The 17,752-nt window shown below is 60.3% G+C and overlaps 4 protein-coding genes across 4 annotated transcripts; 2 read left to right on the top strand and 2 right to left on the bottom strand.

Moving 5' to 3' along the window:
* Positions 1 to 2,186: 2,186 nt before the first annotated feature.
* On the top strand, positions 2,187 to 7,878 carry A1Q1_03885 (uncharacterized protein; the record flags this gene model as incomplete). The annotated part of the gene is made up of 11 exons (XM_014322310.1): positions 2,187 to 2,870; positions 2,917 to 3,071; positions 3,118 to 3,239; positions 3,280 to 3,404; positions 3,453 to 3,845; positions 4,083 to 4,153; positions 4,956 to 5,076; positions 5,138 to 5,434; positions 5,487 to 6,456; positions 6,515 to 6,909; positions 6,964 to 7,878. 11 exons carry the CDS (start codon positions 2,187 to 2,189, stop codon positions 7,876 to 7,878), a joined length of 4,248 nt encoding a protein of 1,415 aa, XP_014177785.1.
* A 419-nt stretch (positions 7,879 to 8,297) lies between these two features.
* A1Q1_03884 (glycerol-3-phosphate O-acyltransferase) lies at positions 8,298 to 10,870 on the bottom strand (the record flags this gene model as incomplete). Its single annotated transcript, XM_014322309.1, has 7 exons — positions 8,298 to 9,012; positions 9,051 to 9,637; positions 9,682 to 10,391; positions 10,448 to 10,496; positions 10,559 to 10,703; positions 10,753 to 10,783; positions 10,852 to 10,870. 7 exons carry the CDS (start codon positions 10,868 to 10,870, stop codon positions 8,298 to 8,300), a joined length of 2,256 nt encoding a protein of 751 aa, XP_014177784.1.
* Positions 10,871 to 12,769: 1,899 nt separating this feature from the next.
* On the top strand, positions 12,770 to 14,467 carry A1Q1_03883 (uncharacterized protein; the record flags this gene model as incomplete). Its single annotated transcript, XM_014322308.1, has 1 exon — positions 12,770 to 14,467. The coding sequence occupies one exon, from the start codon at positions 12,770 to 12,772 to the stop codon at positions 14,465 to 14,467; it is 1,698 nt and encodes a 565-aa protein (XP_014177783.1).
* Positions 14,468 to 15,056: 589 nt separating this feature from the next.
* Positions 15,057 to 17,351, bottom strand: A1Q1_03882 (uncharacterized protein; the record flags this gene model as incomplete). The annotated part of the gene is made up of 8 exons (XM_014322307.1): positions 15,057 to 15,394; positions 15,503 to 15,782; positions 15,836 to 16,110; positions 16,157 to 16,298; positions 16,373 to 16,440; positions 16,484 to 16,607; positions 16,953 to 17,276; positions 17,325 to 17,351. 8 exons carry the CDS (start codon positions 17,349 to 17,351, stop codon positions 15,057 to 15,059), a joined length of 1,578 nt encoding a protein of 525 aa, XP_014177782.1.
* Between the last annotated feature and the right edge of the window lie 401 nt (positions 17,352 to 17,752).

Genomic DNA, 17,752 nt, shown 5'->3' with positions numbered 1-17,752 from the left:
AGTGGCTTGCTCGCTCGCTGCCAGACGGACGGTGCAGCTCTGTGCGACGGAGTGTTCGCTCGCTGTTGGATGGATGGTCTTGGACTTGTTGACTGAGCCGAGATTGAGTTGAGGACCTTAGGTACGGTGGGATGGGACTGAGGTTAAATTACCGCAGAGGGGTATAATGAAGTTGGATGGACTGGCGCGCGGGTGTGAATGGCTTGGTGACGTATGGTGCGCCTAGACCAGCCAGACTGAGATGAGAGGACGGGAAGGGATCATGAGAGGGCGTGGGGTTGGGCGGTGTGTTGATGGGGTGGATAGAGCGAGCAATGCTGAGTGTGTGTATAGATGTGTGTGTGTGTGTGTGTGTGGTGATGCCAGAGAGAGGAGTGCAAGGTGGATTGTTCAAGTCAGGTCAGGAGGTGTCGGGTGGGTGCGGTTGGGGAAGTGGGTCGGATGCATGGCGGGTCATGCTTGGTGAAGCAAAGCGAGCAGAGCCGCGAGAGGCCGAGAGCGCGCGGGCAGGCGCGCAGGAGGTGTCAGGTGTCAGCCGGAGTACGCGTTCCTGTGCATCCATCCTTCCTTCCTTCCTTCCTTGGCCTCCTCCGCCGCGCTGCCAACCCCTTGGGCCCTTGTTCTTGCCACCCCCGTTCACTCATGGTCACCTGTCTTACGGAACCGCGTCTTTTGGTGCGCCAATCTCTCGACACGCTCCAACCTAAGATTCCAACAACGCAGCTAGACACACTCCCTCCCCTCCCTTCTTTCATGTCGTGCCCTTGGTCACATACATAGCCATACCCGTCCACTGCCTGATCAGTTCGCTGCTGTCATAGCATTGCATCGTATGGCCGGATTATGTCCCGAGAGCGACGGCTCTCTAGCTGGCTAGGCGCCGATGGTTCACCGTTGTGGCTGCATTGAGATGGAATATCGGCTCGGACAGTGGGGTCTTGGCGTTCTGGCGCCGGAAGAGGTGGCGAGATCGACCTGAACGCGGCTTGCACGCATCGAAACTGGAGAACAGCAGCGAGTAGTGCGAGAGGCAGGCTAGGCAGGACGGGTTCTGGCACTGGTGGGATGGTGAGGGTCGATGCCGCGGTGCGTGCGTTCCGCGTGGCCTATCACACGCGTGCCCAGTCACACGTCCCAGTCATGTATGTTCAGCGGCGGTTCGCGCAGCCCGGCAGCTCGCGCAGGCAGACCATAGGCCATAGGTCAGGTCGTTCTGGCGCCCGACCCTGCATTTCATGTCTCGACCTCCCGCGCCCGTGTGCCTCTCCTCTCTCTCTCTCTTCCGTCATCACCCAGCCCAACGCCCCTGCACACCCAGAGCCCGGTCCTCATCTTCCTAATCTCCTCGTCGTCGTCTATGCATGGTCTACAGCCCACTCCGCTGGGCCACTTCCATGTCGTTGCAGGTGCCACCCACCGGGCAACCCACAGCGCTGTTCGGAGCGCGTCGCAACCACACTGCCATTCGGGAACACCAGGCGTGGTCTAGTGGGCCCCGAACATGTCCATGTCATCCTCGGCGTCGCAGCCACCATCGCTTTGGACGCGTGGATCTCTCTCTGGTGCTGCTCTCCATCGACCATGACTTTTTCTTATGCTGTTGTTGAATTAGATTTTGGCGGGCGGTGTCCTAATGCTTCAATTACAGGTGAATTGGAAGATTACTTCCGTTGATCAGCCGCATAGTAGCCAGGGCGGGGCTCGTGTCGCGTGTCGCTCACCTTGCTCACTCACTCGCTCACGGTGCTGCTGCGGGGAAAGGCGAACGTCACCTGGCGTTCGACTGGGCGCTGGGCGCCGGGGCTGCTGCTACCTGAGCCCGCTGGCCGCTGGCGTGCCACTCGGCAGCACCCAGCCTAACCTCCATCCACCCTAGCCGTAGCCGTAGCCCTTACACTGCATCGTTGCAGCATCCATTCAACCACACCACTCGACCCAAGTCACTCCCTCCTCCCTCCTCATCCTCAACAATCCATCACTCGTCCACATCATCACTACACTCTTTCTCCCACTGTCCCACGGCCCACGCCTACTCCGATACCTTCCTCATCGATTCACCCCGTTTCGTTGTCCTCCTCAATATCCCCTTCTGATCGCTCTCGCTTGCCCAAGTGCACCCACCTTCGCCAACCCGACAGTACCCGTTCTTCGCCTCATAAGCACACTCATATCCCCGTCTTCCCAACATGTCTGGTAACTCCTTGGAGGATCGATTGCGCCCAGCACCCACGCGTCCCCCATTCTTGTCGTCACAGTCCTCGCCTGCGCTAGACGCGTCGACCGGCTCCAAAGCATCCGCTTCCACCTTCGGCTCTGTCAAGTCGTCCATATCTCGCAAGAAACCGCTTGGTCTCGACATTTCAAAGTCTATTCCCAAGCCGACTCGCTCAGCGTCATCACTGTTTGGCGGTCCTGCCGTTGAGAACAGCGGCGATAGCAACTGGATCCCAGAAGCTGACCGGCTTCGTGATGAGATCGCCAGACTCCAGCTGAGCTCCAAGTCAAGCTCTTCCTCGTACGCCTCTGGCCCTGATTCTCCTCCACTGGAATCACCTGCGCCCCCTTCTTCCGCTGGTGCACCGCCGCCCCGCCCTCCTCGTCGCGTGCACAGTGGACAGACTACACCTACCACCAGCACCAAGCAACCCATTACGCAGGATGGAGGCTCCAAGTCGTCTCACAGCTCTCACAGCTCTCATGCCACATCGTCGTCTCGCAAGCACTCAAAGACGAACGGCAAGCGCAAAAAGAACGATGACGACCTGGTGAAAGATGAGGATCTCGAGGTCCTCGCCGACCTGGGAGCTGGTAACGGAGGCACGGTTACGAAAGTCTGGAACAAGAAGCGCAAGTGCATCATGGCAAAGAAGGTAAGGAAGAAGGCGCTCTTCCAATCGCGGTTACTAACGCTTTTAGCTCATCCTCGTCGATGCCAAGCCTTCCGTTCGCAAGCAGATTCTTCGCGAGCTGCAGATTGTCAGCGAGTGCAATTCACCTCACATCGTCGCCTACTATGGTTGCTTCCCGTCCGATGTCCACGTCGGCATCGTCATGGAGTTCATGGACCTAGGGTACGTGTGGACGGAACCGCTGCCAGGCCGTGCGACTGACGATTAGTTCCCTGGACCACATCTATCGCCGAACAGGCGCAATCCCGATTGACATTGTTGGTAAGGTCGCCGAGGCTGTGCTTCGCGGACTAGTCTACCTCTATGACGTGCACCGCATCATTCATCGCGGTGAGTACTGGAATAGCCAGTGGCCGCTAATTTCTTCTAGACATCAAGCCGTCCAACATCCTGGCCAATACCGCCGGTCAAATCAAGATTTGTGACTTCGGCGTCGCCGGTGAACTGATCAATTCAATCGCCAACACGTTTGTGGGAACCAGCACGTACATGAGTGTGAGTGTGCTTTGTTTGGGCGTGATCGGCAGCTTCTGACTGCCACAGCCGGAGCGCATTCAAGGTGCACCGTACTCGATCAAGTCGGACGTCTGGTCGTTGGGCATTTCCCTCGTCGAACTCGCTCAAGGACGGTTCCCCTTCGCCGACCCGCCTGAGTCTGGTGAGGAGTCCGAGGAGGAGTACGACCCGGACCCGACGCTTCCTGTTTCGGCGCAGCGACCAAATATCCCCAGCGAGAAGCGCCATCGCAAGCGGGGAGTTTCGCTCGGCGGTGGCGGCATGACGATGTCGATTCTCGATCTGCTGCAGCACATCGTCAACGAGCCCGCTCCCCGTCTCAGCACTGCGAAGAAGACATTCCCGGCTGCGGCAGAAGACTTCATCGACGGCTGTCTTGACAAGGACCCGATGCTGCGTCGAAGTCCGCAGGAGCTTCTGGTGAGTCTTTTTCGTCTGCCCTCCACCCTGGATATCCCGCATCCGCCTGCGTTGGGCACAACGGTGTCCTAAGAGCCTCCGGTGTGTCGGTTCGGTACGGGCGCAGCGGTCAGCGTTGGATTCCGGGTGTCGTAATCACATCACGTAACGTGCAAGGCAGTTACATAACGCTCGACCGCGACTGGGCGGGGGGTCGGCCCAGGCTACGTGGTTGAACTCATAGCTGACACGGCGCAGGAATCCGAGTGGATCCGCAAGTCGACAGTCACGTCGGACCAGATGCAGGCTTGGGCGGAGAGCGTTCGGGCGTGAGCGCGTTCACGCCGCAGAGTGTCTCACGGCTCCTCTCCTTCACCTCAAACTGCCGCTGTTCGTCTCAGCGCGACTTCCGACTGCAGCAATAATTGCCCCTATCTCTCGACCTCAATCATCTTCACATCAGCAACCCATCACTATATCATGCACACAACCACACTTACAGTATACGACCCGCCCCACGGCTAATAATCAATAATATCTCGATACCGAAAACGTCACAGTACCCTTCCAATCGTTACCAGGGCCGCAGTACATCTGCGACCACTTCACAGCTTTCCTTCAAACAAACAATGAAAAGCGCGTGCGGCTTTGACAGCTTTGCATGCCTTACACGCTATTCGACAGCATCCAATGGCGGAGAGTTGGAGCAGGAGCATCTCGGAGAGATGACGGATAGGGGAGGCAGTAGTATCCAGCTCTGTAGAGGACAATCTTTATATTCAGCCAAAAACAGCAATCGCACAGCGCAACGCACCTTTTCCTTCCCCATCTTCTTGATACCCGCTACTACTCCATCCCTATGGCCAACGTGCTCTGTACCTCATATTGCATGCAGTCCTACACGATCCGCTGTTTTGGCAGTTGCACTTAGCTCAAAGCGGACATCGATTCTTGTCCGCAGCCGTGTTGGCCTCCACACGTCCCCGGCCTCCACCTCACGCTGTGGTCATGTCATCGGCTCATGTTCCGTCGCAACACCCATCAAAGTCGAGAGCAGATGACGGAGCACCATGGGCATCCCCAGCGGCGCTCGACGGTGACCGCAGAGTCGTTTATTGGTGAGTATTGCAGGCCTTTCCCTCACACAGGCATCGGACGCATCTCAGAGTATGCCTTGCCCCTGTCACTGGCCTTGCTCGACCTGCAACGGACTGTCCTCCCCGCTGCTTCTCCATGGCAATCGCAACTATCTGTGACCACAAACTCGTCTTTGGCTAAGTTTCGGCGTTTCGTAGCTGACTTCAGATCACCAGCCGTTCCTCTCGGACCGCTTCGACGTGCACGACTATGCAAACGCGGTGATCCAGGGCCGGGCGTACCGACCTGACGACACCGAGGCGTCGGCCACGAAGACGGAGAAGGGCGACCTTGGAGTTGAGGTTGCGAGGTTAAACTATGCGATTGACGATGTCACGCGGCAACTGAGGCAAGAGGTGAGTGCTTCTTGGACGGGGTACCCCTTCCCTGCAACACTCTTCGGAGGGCAGACACAGACTTGCGCCTGTGTAGCTAGGCGAGGCTCGCCAAAGCTGACATCAGATCACGACATCGTACCCGTTACTCTTGAACCACCTGACGACGTCACTTGCGCTGTCGTCGCAGCTGGCGCCGATCAAGTCTTCCCTCACATCGCTGTCTGGAAGCATCGACCGATTGCACAGCAAGATCCACGTTCCGCACGAGCAACTCGCGCTGTTAGTGCGCCGGTTGAGTCTTCTCGCGACGGCGAGCGACCTGACGCGACGAGCGTCTCGTTTCGTCCTCCTTGCGCGCCGCCTCGAGGCGCAGATGGAGGCCGTGCGCGCGGCGCCGAAAGATGCTCAGGGAGAAGGCGAGAAGGAACGTGAGCTCGCCAAGGCTGCGCTGAGCGTGGCAGAGCTGGACGCTCTCCTGGCACCCGGAGCGACAGAGAACGAGGGCGAAAATGGAGACGGCGGCGAGGACGGGGAAGAGGGCAGCAGTGGGCCGATCCCGCTGCAAACGTTGGACTTTGTGCAAGCCTACGCCCCGCTGGTCGACAAGGCACGCGATGCAATCATCACGGAGATGGAGGCCATGGTCGTCTCGGGTCTCGGCAGCCTGAACCAGCCCCTGCTCAGCTCGAGTCTGCAGACGGCGCACAATCTCGGCCTCCTCCCCGAGCTCGTGAGCAACCTCGTTGCGGACCTGAACGATGCGGTCGGACAGCGCGTGCGCCGGGCCTTTGACTCGGCCGCGATCGGCCGCGAAGTGTCAGGCAAGGAAGGCGGCGGTATCCGGTTCACGACGAAACGGGCACAGACTGAGCCGAGCTCTGGCGCCGCAGCGCAGTGGCAGGCCGTGCTCTGGACCCGCCTCGAGAAGGTCATGGACGACGTTGCCAACTGCTGCATCAAGGTGAGCTTTTGCTGTGCTGATGAGCTGACAAAACAGGTGTACACGCTCGAAAAGGTGCTGAAGGTGAAGCGGGACAATGTGACGCAGCGCAGTTTCCTCGACGAAGTGCTCATGCGGCTTGACGAGACGCCGAGCTTCACCTTCTGGACGACGCTGGCTCGCGCCTTCGAGAAGCAAGCCAAAGACGCGCAGAAGGGTAAGTTAGGCTTCCCATAGCTGTGTCTTTTTCTAGCAGTGTGCCAGCTCACACGCAGCGAACGGATGGCTTCTGCAAGCCCTCAGCAGCGGGTACCCGCGCTTGCTGCGCTTGTTCCACGGCTTCTTCGCGCAGATCGCAGTGGCGACCGACACGGCGTACACGCAGGATTCACAGTCGCCGAGCGCGGTGCTCGTGCTCCGCTCCGTGTCTGCGTTTGAGGCGGCGTACCTCTCCCGCAGCAGCGGAAGGATGGATGACGCGGTCAAGAGCGCCATGGCGCAGTACAGCTCTGCCCGTCAGACCGCACCTGGGGCTGCGGAGGGCGTTGCCGTCGCGCGTGCTGTTGCGAACGAGCTCGACGCGGCGCGGTTCGACCCGTTGCTCGTCCGCACTGTTGCCGGCAATGCGGCCAAGGTGCTTGCCTCGCTGCGAAGCAAGGTCGACGCAAACGTGAGTGACTTCAGCCGTTCAGCTGTACAATTGAGGACCGGTAGCTGACCCCAGGTTGTGCGCGACTTCACCGCAACGTCGCTCATCGGCCCGACCGCGACGCCGGCGCAGATCATCAATGCCTCCTTTGCCTCGTGCATGTACCACTGTGCGCTGCAGCTGTCCAAGCTCTCCATCTCGTCGACGGTCGACGCCCTCCTTGCGCCGGCTGTGTCATCGCTCGAAGCCTCCTGGCGGAGGATCACCGACGCCCTCGACGCCGCGATCCGGAAAGAGTTCGCCTCAATCCTGGGCCGCATGCACCGTATCGACTGGAGCAAGTCGCTCGACCCGGCCCAGTCCATGCAGGGCTCAGCCTACATGACCGACCTGGTCACGAAGCTCAGCTTCCTTAGGGGGGAGTTGCTGGGCCGTTTGGCTCTGGGCTCGGAGCTGCGCTCCTGGGTCCTGCGGCTAGCGCAGACCCTCTCGGCGCAGTTCCTCTCGCACGCCTCTCTCCTGAAAGCGAGCGAGAGCGGCAAGCTGAGGTTGACGAGCAACATGACCGAGCTCGAGATGGCGCTGCAAAACTTTGTCAACGTCGGCCGTATCCCGGGGCAGCGCGCGAGCGCCAGCACGCGCCTCGAAGCGATCGGGGACGAGTACGCCGCCCTCCGCGCCTTCCGGCAGCTTCTATTTGCGGATCTCGCGGGACTCAAGGACGAGCATTTGACGCATCCCCTGCCGGTGGATACGCTGTGTCACTGCATCCTCGCGCGCAGCGAGCCCCCTCTCACCCTCAGCCTGCCCCACCAAGTACACGGGTGGAGCGAGGGCGAGTATGTCCTCTGGCTGTCGCGGCATGGCGACGCGGAGAAGCGCGAGCTTATCCGCAAGGCCGTCCAGGGGCAGAGCGACGGGAGCGAGCCGGCGGCAAGGATGGTGCTCGACGTGCTGAAGCGGGCAGAGGACGAGCACGAGGACGACTGAGCCGCGAGCCGCGAGCCGAGCCGGCGAGCCGGCGAGCCGAACGCCAGCGATCGCGAGCAGAACACGAACTGCACGTCACGTAGATATCATGAATGCACACCATACAGTGCCGTTACTGTCCGAGTCTGGTTGCATCATGCGAGGCTAGAGACGAGCGGTTGCTGGAGTTGCGCTTGCTATAAAGTTGGGAAATGGATTCGTTGGGGGGAAAGGGGGAGAAATATATGCCTATAAAACTGAATATACGAAGAGGAGAGGAGAGCTCTATGCGTTTGCGTTGCGTTGCGTTGCGTTTGCGTTGTCGCTGCTTGTTTGCGTGGTTGTGGTTCTGTTCTGGTTTCTTATGTTCGCCTGACTCGTCAAGCGTCCAAGCTTTGGCGCCTCGCCTGAGGCTTTCGCCTCAGACTCGGGCTCAGGCTTTACTCGCCCTTGTCAAAGCCGAGCGCGCCCTGGCCCGTGATACCCGCGATACCCGCGACGCCGTTGCCGTTCGAGTCTGGCGTGTCGGGACGAATGGGCTCGCCGTGCGCGTCAATGTTGGCGCGGTACGCGCGGCGGTGGTGCAGTCCGTCCTCCTCTCCGGGGACGGTGAGGAGGGGCGAGCTGGGCGAGGGCGACGACGGGGTCGCGCGCCCATCCGTCGCGAGGGGGGAGAGCGGCTGCGTGCGCAAGTCCGAGTACGAGCGGCCGGCGCGCGTGCGGCGGCGCGGGCTCTTTCCGCCCCGGTGGTCGATGACGGCCAGAATGTCGTCATAGTCCACATCCTCGGCGTCCTCGAGGTCCGACTCGTGCTGGCTGCCCGGGGCCGTGCTGGGGACACTGCGGGGAGAACGGTTCTGGTCGTGCGTGCCGTCGGCCCAGGCCTCGGCCGCCGAGCCATTCCGGCGCCAGCCGAAGATGCGCTCGTCGAGCCAGTTGATCGGGTGCGAGAGCATCGAGGGCTCGACGTGCTGGTTCTTCTTCGTCGAGGCTGAGGGGAGCATGCGCGTCTTGTCGAAATTGTCAAACATCTTGGGACCGAACTCGTCCACGAGCTCTGAGATCTCGTTCGACAGCTCCTCGCGCATCTTGCGCAGCTTCTTCACCTCGTGCTGGTTGCCCGGCCACAGGGAGAGGAACAGGGGGCGCAGAGACCTGCACGTCAGTTGGAGGCTGCGGAAAGAACAACTCACTTGAACACATCCATGCCGGCCTCACCAAACTTGAGCGACGCGTAGCCGAGACCGGGGCCGGAGAGGAACACGATCAGAGGAATCCAGCGGCGCAGGTGCGGCAGGGCGTCGTGACGGTAGCACCAGGTGGTACCGACAATCGTCCAGACGAGGTACACCATGGGGACGACGGCAAGCGAGACGAGAACCTTCCAGGTAGCGAGCACATCGCGGGCCTGGACCTTTACAGTTGACGCCTTGAGCGCCTCCTTGGCCTTGACGTGACTGATGTACTTGGCGAGGATGAAGACGGGGACGTGGAGGATGAAACCAGGCAGGGCGAGCGTACTCCACCAGATGAGCAGGCCGAGGCGGTAGATCAGAAGGACGAGCGACTGCACGCTGCGGTTCGACGCGCGCTCGACCTGGTGATCGGCGATACCCATGTCACGCAGCAGACGGTTGTACTTGCGCATGCGCTTGCGAAGCTCGATGATCTTGGGCTCGTCCTGGAAGCGAAGGTAGCCCTCCATGAAGTACTTGCTGAGCTGAACGACCTGACCAATGCTCATCTGCTGGCCGGGAACACGGTAAAGACGACGAGCGGCCTGGACAACCTGATCGTTAGCTTCTCTTCGACCACATAGCTTACCTGGAGAGTCTCCCAGTCGGGGGCACGGAGAGTAACAGCACGGAGAGCGTCGTGGACCTGCTCAAGGAGCTTGCCACAAGCTTCACGCTTCTTGGCACCACCCTCCTTGTACATCTCGACGAGCTTGGGGTCAACAGAGATGGCCTCTCCAAACTCCACGACGGCACGAGAGCGGAACTTGTGGGCGTGGAAGTAGGAGAGACCGACGGGAACGAGCTTAACATCGAGGTCGGGGTTCGCAGCCATCGCTCCAAGAGCCATAATCGAGAAGCCAGCCTTGAGGGGAAGGAAGTCGGTACGGTCGTGCGAACCTCCCTCCTGGAAGATGCCGATCGCGCCTCCCTTGTTGAGCGCATCGAAAACAGCGCCGTACGTCTGGTCCTGGTCGACGTGGGGGAACACGCGGAACTGCCAGCCCTCAGAGTCGGCAGGAAGATCGGAGCGGACGCTGTTCGTGGCCTTGATGTTAGTGTTGCCGTCCTTGGACGGGATCGTGAACTCGGACTTCAGGCGGAGCTCAGTGTCGGAAACGACCTCGGCAATTGGGGCAGACGCGAAGCGGACCGACTTGGGCAGCGAGATGGTGCCGCGAGGCTCAAACTGCTCCGTAAACTTGGTACCGATGCCGTGGACGAGCAGAGGGTCGGTCTTGTCGAGGGTGACCTGGCCGATACCCGGCTTCGCATAATCGGCCGCACGAGAGACTGGGACTGGCGGGGTGTAAGCATGGACACCAACCGTGCACCACGGCTCGAGCACTACTCACTGGAGTTGAACAGACGGGCGATGAAGCCGATGAACTTGCGTTCCATAGACTAGGACATTGTTAGCCTCGGATGGACGTCATTTGATCTCTGCTAGTCCGCAGTTCACTCACCTTTGCCGCGGTCAGGATGGACGTGCGGCGGCCCGCCTTCCAGGCTTCCGTAAAGAGGAGGAGGGGGTCAAGGAACTGGTTCGCATGAGGGGCACAAATGAACAGGACAGGGCCCTTCTTGGGGATATGCCATGCGCCGCGAGGCCTGTGTGTCAGTGTGCTGAAGCGGTGCAGTGAGCCGGCACAAAACTTACTTGATTTCTCGGAAGAAGATGTTGAGGACAGCTAGCTTCCAGAAGATGACGATGAGGTCGACTGCAAAGTCAGCGACAGTAGAAGACCAAAGCACTTACAGATAAAACCCGAGGCCATGGCTAGTCGATAAGCCTACGGGCTTGATAGGAGAATGTGATCAATGAGAGTCGCGAGTTGGATGTGATATAGGAAAGGGAAGTGAAGGCGTTCGGGGAGTCTAGCAGGCTGATAAGATGATAAGCCAGACTGCGGTCAATGCGGATGAGATGTTTGGGGAAGAGGAAGGATGAGAAGTTTGCTGGAGGGTGTAGCAGGAAGAGGGGTTGTTGACGTGAGAAGAGGAAAGGAGGAGGCGGGGGTGCAAGTTGTGGGAGGTGCAGAGAGATGCGAGGGATGCAGGGATGAGGGGGTGTGGGTGCCCCAGACTGGACCGGAGCCGGAAGAGTCGGGAAGGTCTTACCGGTGTGATTCAAGCAGGCTCGGGCAAATTATCCCCAAAGCGCGCGTTGCGTATGAGGGGACAGTGTTGTCGATGCGGAGGAGCAATGCGAGATGGCAAGGACGATGGCGATGATGACGATGGGATGGGAAGCGGCGGTGGCCTCGGACCGATGAGCAGAGCGAGGAAGACGTAAGACTGGTAGGACTTGACGCCAGGCGGGCGCCGGGCGGCAGGGCGTAGGCTAGGTGGCTAGGTGGGGGCACGAAGTTAGTGGCTCATGTGCTCATGTGGAATGCATCGCTTGGCCCGGTGCACGCTGGCGGATGGCAGCTAGAGGCAGGAGGGGTCGAGGGTCTCAAGTGACCAGAAAATGTCCCCAACGAATCAGACTCGAGGACGGCACAGTGTGACGATGCGTGCCAGGATGAGCCGTACCCGCCCAGCGGTTCAAAGGGGCCAGCGGCTCAACGGCTCAGCGGACGCAGAGAGGAGCCGATGCGACGCCATTCGAGCCGCTGACGCTGACCCTCCTCGCCACGCCCATACGCCAGTCCAGCCCAGCCCAGTGCCTGTCGCAGACGACGCTACTCGCCAGGACCCCAGTGCGCGGTGACCCGAGCCGCGACCTGCGACCAAGGCACCCACCCCCAGTTGTGAAGCCCTGGGCTAGACCGGCTGTTGATCCGGCTCCTTGCCGCTTGGGCTAACAGTCGCTTAAATCCTAATCGGCCTAACCGCACCGAGCTAATCAATCCTCATGACTTCGACCTCAGGAATGCCCATCTGCCAAGATCGGCGAATACTCGATCCTCGTCGATCGCTCTCTCGGAGCGCCTTCCTTCAATCCTGCCATGCCTGGCTCTCGGTTCTCAACCTGCTTCCACACCATGATTTCATCATCTAGCGTGCAGTTGACGACGGTGCGTCTGCTAACTTTTGTTCATCCGAGCATCGCTATAGTGTCCGCCGCCCGTATAAGCAGTGTGGCAACACTATCTAGTGCACGGCATCCCGGGACTCCACTTGGACCTCGGATCCACGGGTCACGGATCGCAGGCCCCTACTGATCTATCCTAACATGTAGAACTGCATTGACGGACAGACCTGGTGAGATGTTGAAGTCATGAAGGAGAAGGAGGAAGGAAGACACCTTCACGCGATCCATCTGGTGCCCGAAGCAGTCCTTGGGGCGCACCGCAGTCGCAAGCTAGCTGGCGGTGCGGCCCTGCGCAACCCTGCGGGCGCTGGGCAGCAGCGTGTGGGTAGCACATTCAGCTGGCTGCTCGCTGCTATGTCTCTGCGCCCTTGAGCTGCGCGGCGCTGCTTCCCATCTAGCCGACCAGCCTCGTGTCGCATGCACACATTCGCCCTCTGACCGGTTTGTTGCCACTCACCTTCACTCATCTCTCATCTCTTCTCTCTTCCTTCGCCGTCTTTGTTTCGCTCACGATTCCTTTGCTCCGTCCTTCCATTATTTCCATTCCTTCCTCTCTCGCTCTCTTGAACATTCTTATTCTTGACATTCATTACACCTGATTGCTACGCTATTCTTCTAACCCCCAGCGGCGTCGATCATGCCGTTCTTCCGCCGCCCAACAAACCAGAGCAACTCGACCGCGTACGGTGGCTCGACCTCGACCGTTCCGCATTACAACGTCTACTCGAACCGCAGATATGCCAGCAGCAACTATCCCATGAGCAGCGCTTCCTCTAGCTGCAGTGACGCAGAATCGCAGCTCTCCGACCTGGCATATTTGCAACCAATGAAGAAGTTCAACGGGCGCAATGACAGTGATAGTGGCTGCTCGAGTGCGAGTTCCGTCAAGTCCGGTCGGAGCCTCAAACAGAAATTGTCTCGCGCACTCTCGGGCGGACGCAGGCCGTCTGTCTCCGTGCCAACGAGAACCGAGACGATCCCCCCTGTTCCCAAGCTCTCGGCTGAATATCTGCGAGCAATGGCCAGCCGCTCGCCGTCGCCACTCTCTCCGGCCGCAACCACTGTTTACGAAGAGAACGAAAACAACTCGACGCCCCGACGCTGTCAAACATCAATGTCGAGCCGTCTTCCCTCGAGCAAGTCAAACAATTCTATCTTCTCCTACGCCCGTGCCGTCCATGGTCAACCCTCTCAACCGTCAATGCACCCACAGCTGACTATTCAACATGCGCTTACTCGCCATGTGCCACTCGCCTCTCCCACTCAGCAGACTCCTAAGGCCGGAGACAGGCGGTCTACCTCAAGCAGGGCTGGTGCACGCATCTCCCACCAGCGCCACGGATCCATGCCGGCGGCGAGCGAGCTGTCTCGACTGTCTGCAGAGCAGAAGTACGTGTTCACCCCCAAGCGTTATGGTGGTATCGGCCGCCAACAGCCCCCCCGCAGTCGGTCCTCTTCCTTCGACCCATCGGTGCAGCATATGCAGCGCATTCCTTCTCCGTCTCTGGCAAGCGCCATGGGCTCGCGACCTTCCTCGCCCGAGTCGGCGGTTTCGACACCGTTCCGGATCCGCCGCAAGCCGGTGCCTTCATTGCAGCCTGTCCCCAAGGACAAAGGCGTAGACGGGGAAGACACCGATGCCTCGAGCATAGCCAGCCCCCTTCTGAAGAACGTCAAGGTTGAGCCTCCTATTGAGGAGATGCTGGACCTGGACCTGGAAGACAAGGCGGAAGAAGCTGCATCGCCTGAGGCTGAGAAGTCGTTTCGGCGTGAGCTCGATGTGCTATTCGAAGAGCTCTTGGACGCCTGCCAAAGCTTAGGTGCGGACACGGCGCCTTCTTCCCCCACACCGCGCACGCTGGGGAGCGGCTCCGTCACCGTCCCAGTGACGCCTAAGAAGGCGCTTGCAATGCCGACGCTGACGCCTCCTTCGAGGCGCGTAGGCCTCGGTCGCGGCTCGCCTTCCCCGCATCGCGCACATTCGCCTGCGCACTCAACTCAGAACACCGATGGCCCGGTTAGCCCACTTGACAGGGCGAAGTCGGCGGTGTGCCGCAAGTCGGATGACCATCACTTCTTCGGCGGCCGTGTCGAGCAGGTCACGCCCCGCAAGACACCCAAGTCCAAGTCGAGCAAGCCGACCTCGCCCTCGCGCGTCCGCCACCAAATCCGCCAGATTGAGCGCATCATGTCGGAGCAGGCGTCCCCGGAGAGCTCCTCGCGCATCGGCACCCCGCTCAAGAGTAAGCTAACACTACACGAGGCAGCTGACAACAGACCTCGAGGCGATCCTGAACCGCCCCTGCTCCGTGGACTCGGTCGAGCTCACGCGTGAGGTCAAGTGCATGAGTGAGTAGCTGGGGTTGTCTTGGCCGGGCTGTAGCTAACCGTCTCAGTGGAGGAAGCAAGGCGCCGTCGTGCGAGCAGGCTTCCTCGCCCCGCGCCCACCGCGTACACCTCCGGGGCTTGAGCTCCCAGACGTGTGTGTGGCGCCCTGTCGCGCCAGCGACTCATAAATTAGTAGATTGTAACGCTCCTGTACACGATTCCGTTGTAGTTCCTTTATCGGGTCACATGTTGTATGCACTTAATGACACTGCCGTTCTAGTGGCAGAATGCCACGCAGTTCTGATGTGAGAGAGAAGCGAATGAGTGCGAGGACTACATTGTTGCAAGCGAAGAGAATGCCACAACTAAAAATGCATAGAAGTATCAACAGGTAGGGTGATAAAACAACGGGGGAGATAGCGAAAGAATGTCCATGATAAGTAAGTCGAAACTGGTATAAAGTGAAGGGAGCTGTGCCGGACGAGCCCCCTCTTTTGAGTATATCTACAAGCCTTGGGGTCTGCCTTGGGCCCTCTTTCCACCTCCGCTCTCAGAAGAGAGAGGGAGGGACGATGCGACGAGGTAGAGGGAGCAGGCTAGACCTTACAGGCCGCCCTCGCCTCCTGCGCGACCATCTCCGCCCACTGACGCAGCACCCCGCGCCCGCGCGCATGCACGGGGAACTGCTCGGGATCACGCACGACAATGACGGCGTGGCTGTTGGCAACGTCGGGGAAGTAGCACAGGTGTCGCTGGGGATCGAGCGCGGAGAGCCAGTGCGCCATGCGCGCCTGCTGAGGCGAGAGGGAGCAGCGGATCGTCTGCGGCGCCACGGCCAGATTGTCCAGGTCGTCCAGGCTGACTGCGGAGGACGCCTTGGCCGCGCCGGTAGCGGAGGTCTCGCCGACAACGGGGATGGGAACCTCGACCTTGCCTGTTTGTCAGCTGTTGGTCGGAGACGAAGAGCTGCCACGATCGGCTTGGCTTAGACAGGCTTGGCCAGCTCGGCCTCCGGCCTCGCTGGTGGCCTCGCCTTACTCACACTCTGGGTCCTCGCACGCCTCCTGCTCCATCTCGAGATCGTACTCTGCCGCCTGGATGAGGTCCTGCTCGAGCCCGCGCTCGACGGCGCGAATCGCATTGCGGAGCGCCGTGATGCTGAGCCCGGCCTTGGGGATGCCCGTAGGCGACGCGACGGGGGGCGCCTCGGCGCGTGCGAGTTTCTGCAGGCGGCGGCGGGAGCGGCGCGTGTCGAGGCTGAAGCGGAGGACAATGAGCAAAAAGATGATCGGGAACACGATCGGGAACAGGCCCAAAATCAGCTGGAGTTGTTAGCTTCATAACGAGTTTCTGGAAGCTAGGAGCGGGGACTCACGTAGTTGATAGGCCAGCGGAAGCGGAGGAAGGGAGGCAGGTTGCCGATCTTGTGCGTCGGCATCCACTTCTTGTGCTTCGGCTGGCGGGTGAACTTCCAGTCCGAGACGATGCCCGCCTCGTCTGCCTCGGCGACCAGGCCGCGCTCGTTCCACTGCACGAAGGGGTCTGAGGTCGTCACGCTCGCAGAGGGGAAGGGCACGGTCGTGTCGTTCACAATGTTGGCGTACAGGTGAATCGCGCGGAAGCGCGACAGGCCCTGGTGGAACACGTGCTCTGGTTGTCAGCTTTGACAATGAAAGCCTCGGGCAGCTGGACGCACTGGGATCAGCCATGATCTCGAGCAGGGGGCGGGTGTCGTGTTCGCTGTACTCGTCGGCGGCGTGGAGCTGCTCGCCGGTGCGCGACATGAGGCGCGAGCCGAGCCAGTGCAAACCGGCAGAGAGGACCGTGTCTGGAGTCAGCTACATCCGAAGTTGTGATGCTCACTGTAGCGGGGAATGCCGAGGTTGGGCGTTGCCATGGTGGTGAAGCTGACGGGCTCATGCTCGTCGAAGAAGCTAGGGGATCGCGCGTGCAGCAGGCCGACGAGGTAACGAGCGACGACTGTGAGTGGTTAGCGCCTACTGCCTAGGAGAACCAGACATACCGCCACCAAGGGAGTAGCCAAGCTGCTTGTTAGCTACATTCGGGAGCAAGCCATAGCTACTCACGACACTGAAGTGGGTGACACGGCGGCCCTGCGCCTCGAGCTTCTCAACGGCCTGGTCGACCTGCGTGTTAGCTACCACATCATCGATAGCTGAGAAAGAGCGGAGTGCGGGGCGCGGGTGTACCGCGCGGAGGAACGGAGACGTTGACGGGGGCGCGCAACACACATCTGCGCCGGCGGCAACTAGCCTCGCGAGACGGGGTACGACACTTGCATCTGTGCATGTGGGAGGGTGCGTGCCCGTGTGTGTGCGGCATGCCGCACGCAATCAAGGCCGTCGATCTGGTGCGAAGCTGCGAACCTGTGAAGCCTGCGAAGGCATGCACACATCTTCACTCTCCGCACACAGCCTTCTCCCTGGTCGGTGCGTCCGTGCGCAGGAACGTTAGAAATTCAAGAGACTCACCTCCCAGGCGACGCGGCTCGCACAGACGTCGACGCCGTCGTAAGTGAGGGTCGAGGTCATGCCCTCGGCGACCATGACGACGAGCTCCTCGCGCTCGCTCGCGATTGCGGTCGCGGTGCTGCTCAACAGACTGCGCTCGGAGAAGGTAGGCGACGCGGCGCCGTGGACGGCGTGGGGCTTGTCGCTCTCGTCGCCGCTGTCGACGGAGGTCAGGTCGTTGCCGTTGACGAGGATCTCATCAGCGCGAGAGCCGAGGGAGGCAGCCCATGCCTTGATGAGGGCCTGCTTCGCCTCGTCGAGGTGCTCGGCGCGGCCTGATGTTAGCTAATGTGGTGGACAGAGCAGCTCACCCCACAGGCCGTGGATGAGCACGAAGAGGTGGACGTCGGGCGTATCCATTGCTGGTGTTTCCGTTAAGGAGTAGTCGGTGGCAAGGACTGGTAGTGTAGCTGTGCTTGTTTAGTCGGTGCTACGATGAGAAAGAGTCAAGGAATGAAAGATGGGAAGGAAGAGAGTTAGAGACGATGGAGATAACGAGGAAGGAATGAGCAGTAGTCGGTGTTATCTGCGCGGCGGTGACAGACGTCGCTCGCTGCGCTGGCGGGTGTGCGAAGTGAGACAGAGGGGGGTGCGAGTGTGCGAGTGTGTGTGCGAGTGTGTGTGCGAGTGTGTGTGCGAGTGTGACCGGCGCGCGCGATAGTGTGTGAGTGTGCGAGAATGCGAGAGGGCGGGAGGCGCAGTGATGGACACTGATAACGAGATACGAGGTGCGGTCGTTGTGTGTGTACAGTGCAAACGGA

This window comes from Trichosporon asahii (genome assembly GCF_000293215.1).
Source record: "Trichosporon asahii var. asahii CBS 2479 unplaced genomic scaffold scaffold00070, whole genome shotgun sequence".
Lineage (NCBI taxonomy): Eukaryota > Fungi > Basidiomycota > Tremellomycetes > Trichosporonales > Trichosporonaceae > Trichosporon > Trichosporon asahii.
Note: the sequence above shows the minus strand (reverse complement) of the source record. Positions and strands in the feature narration are given on the sequence as shown.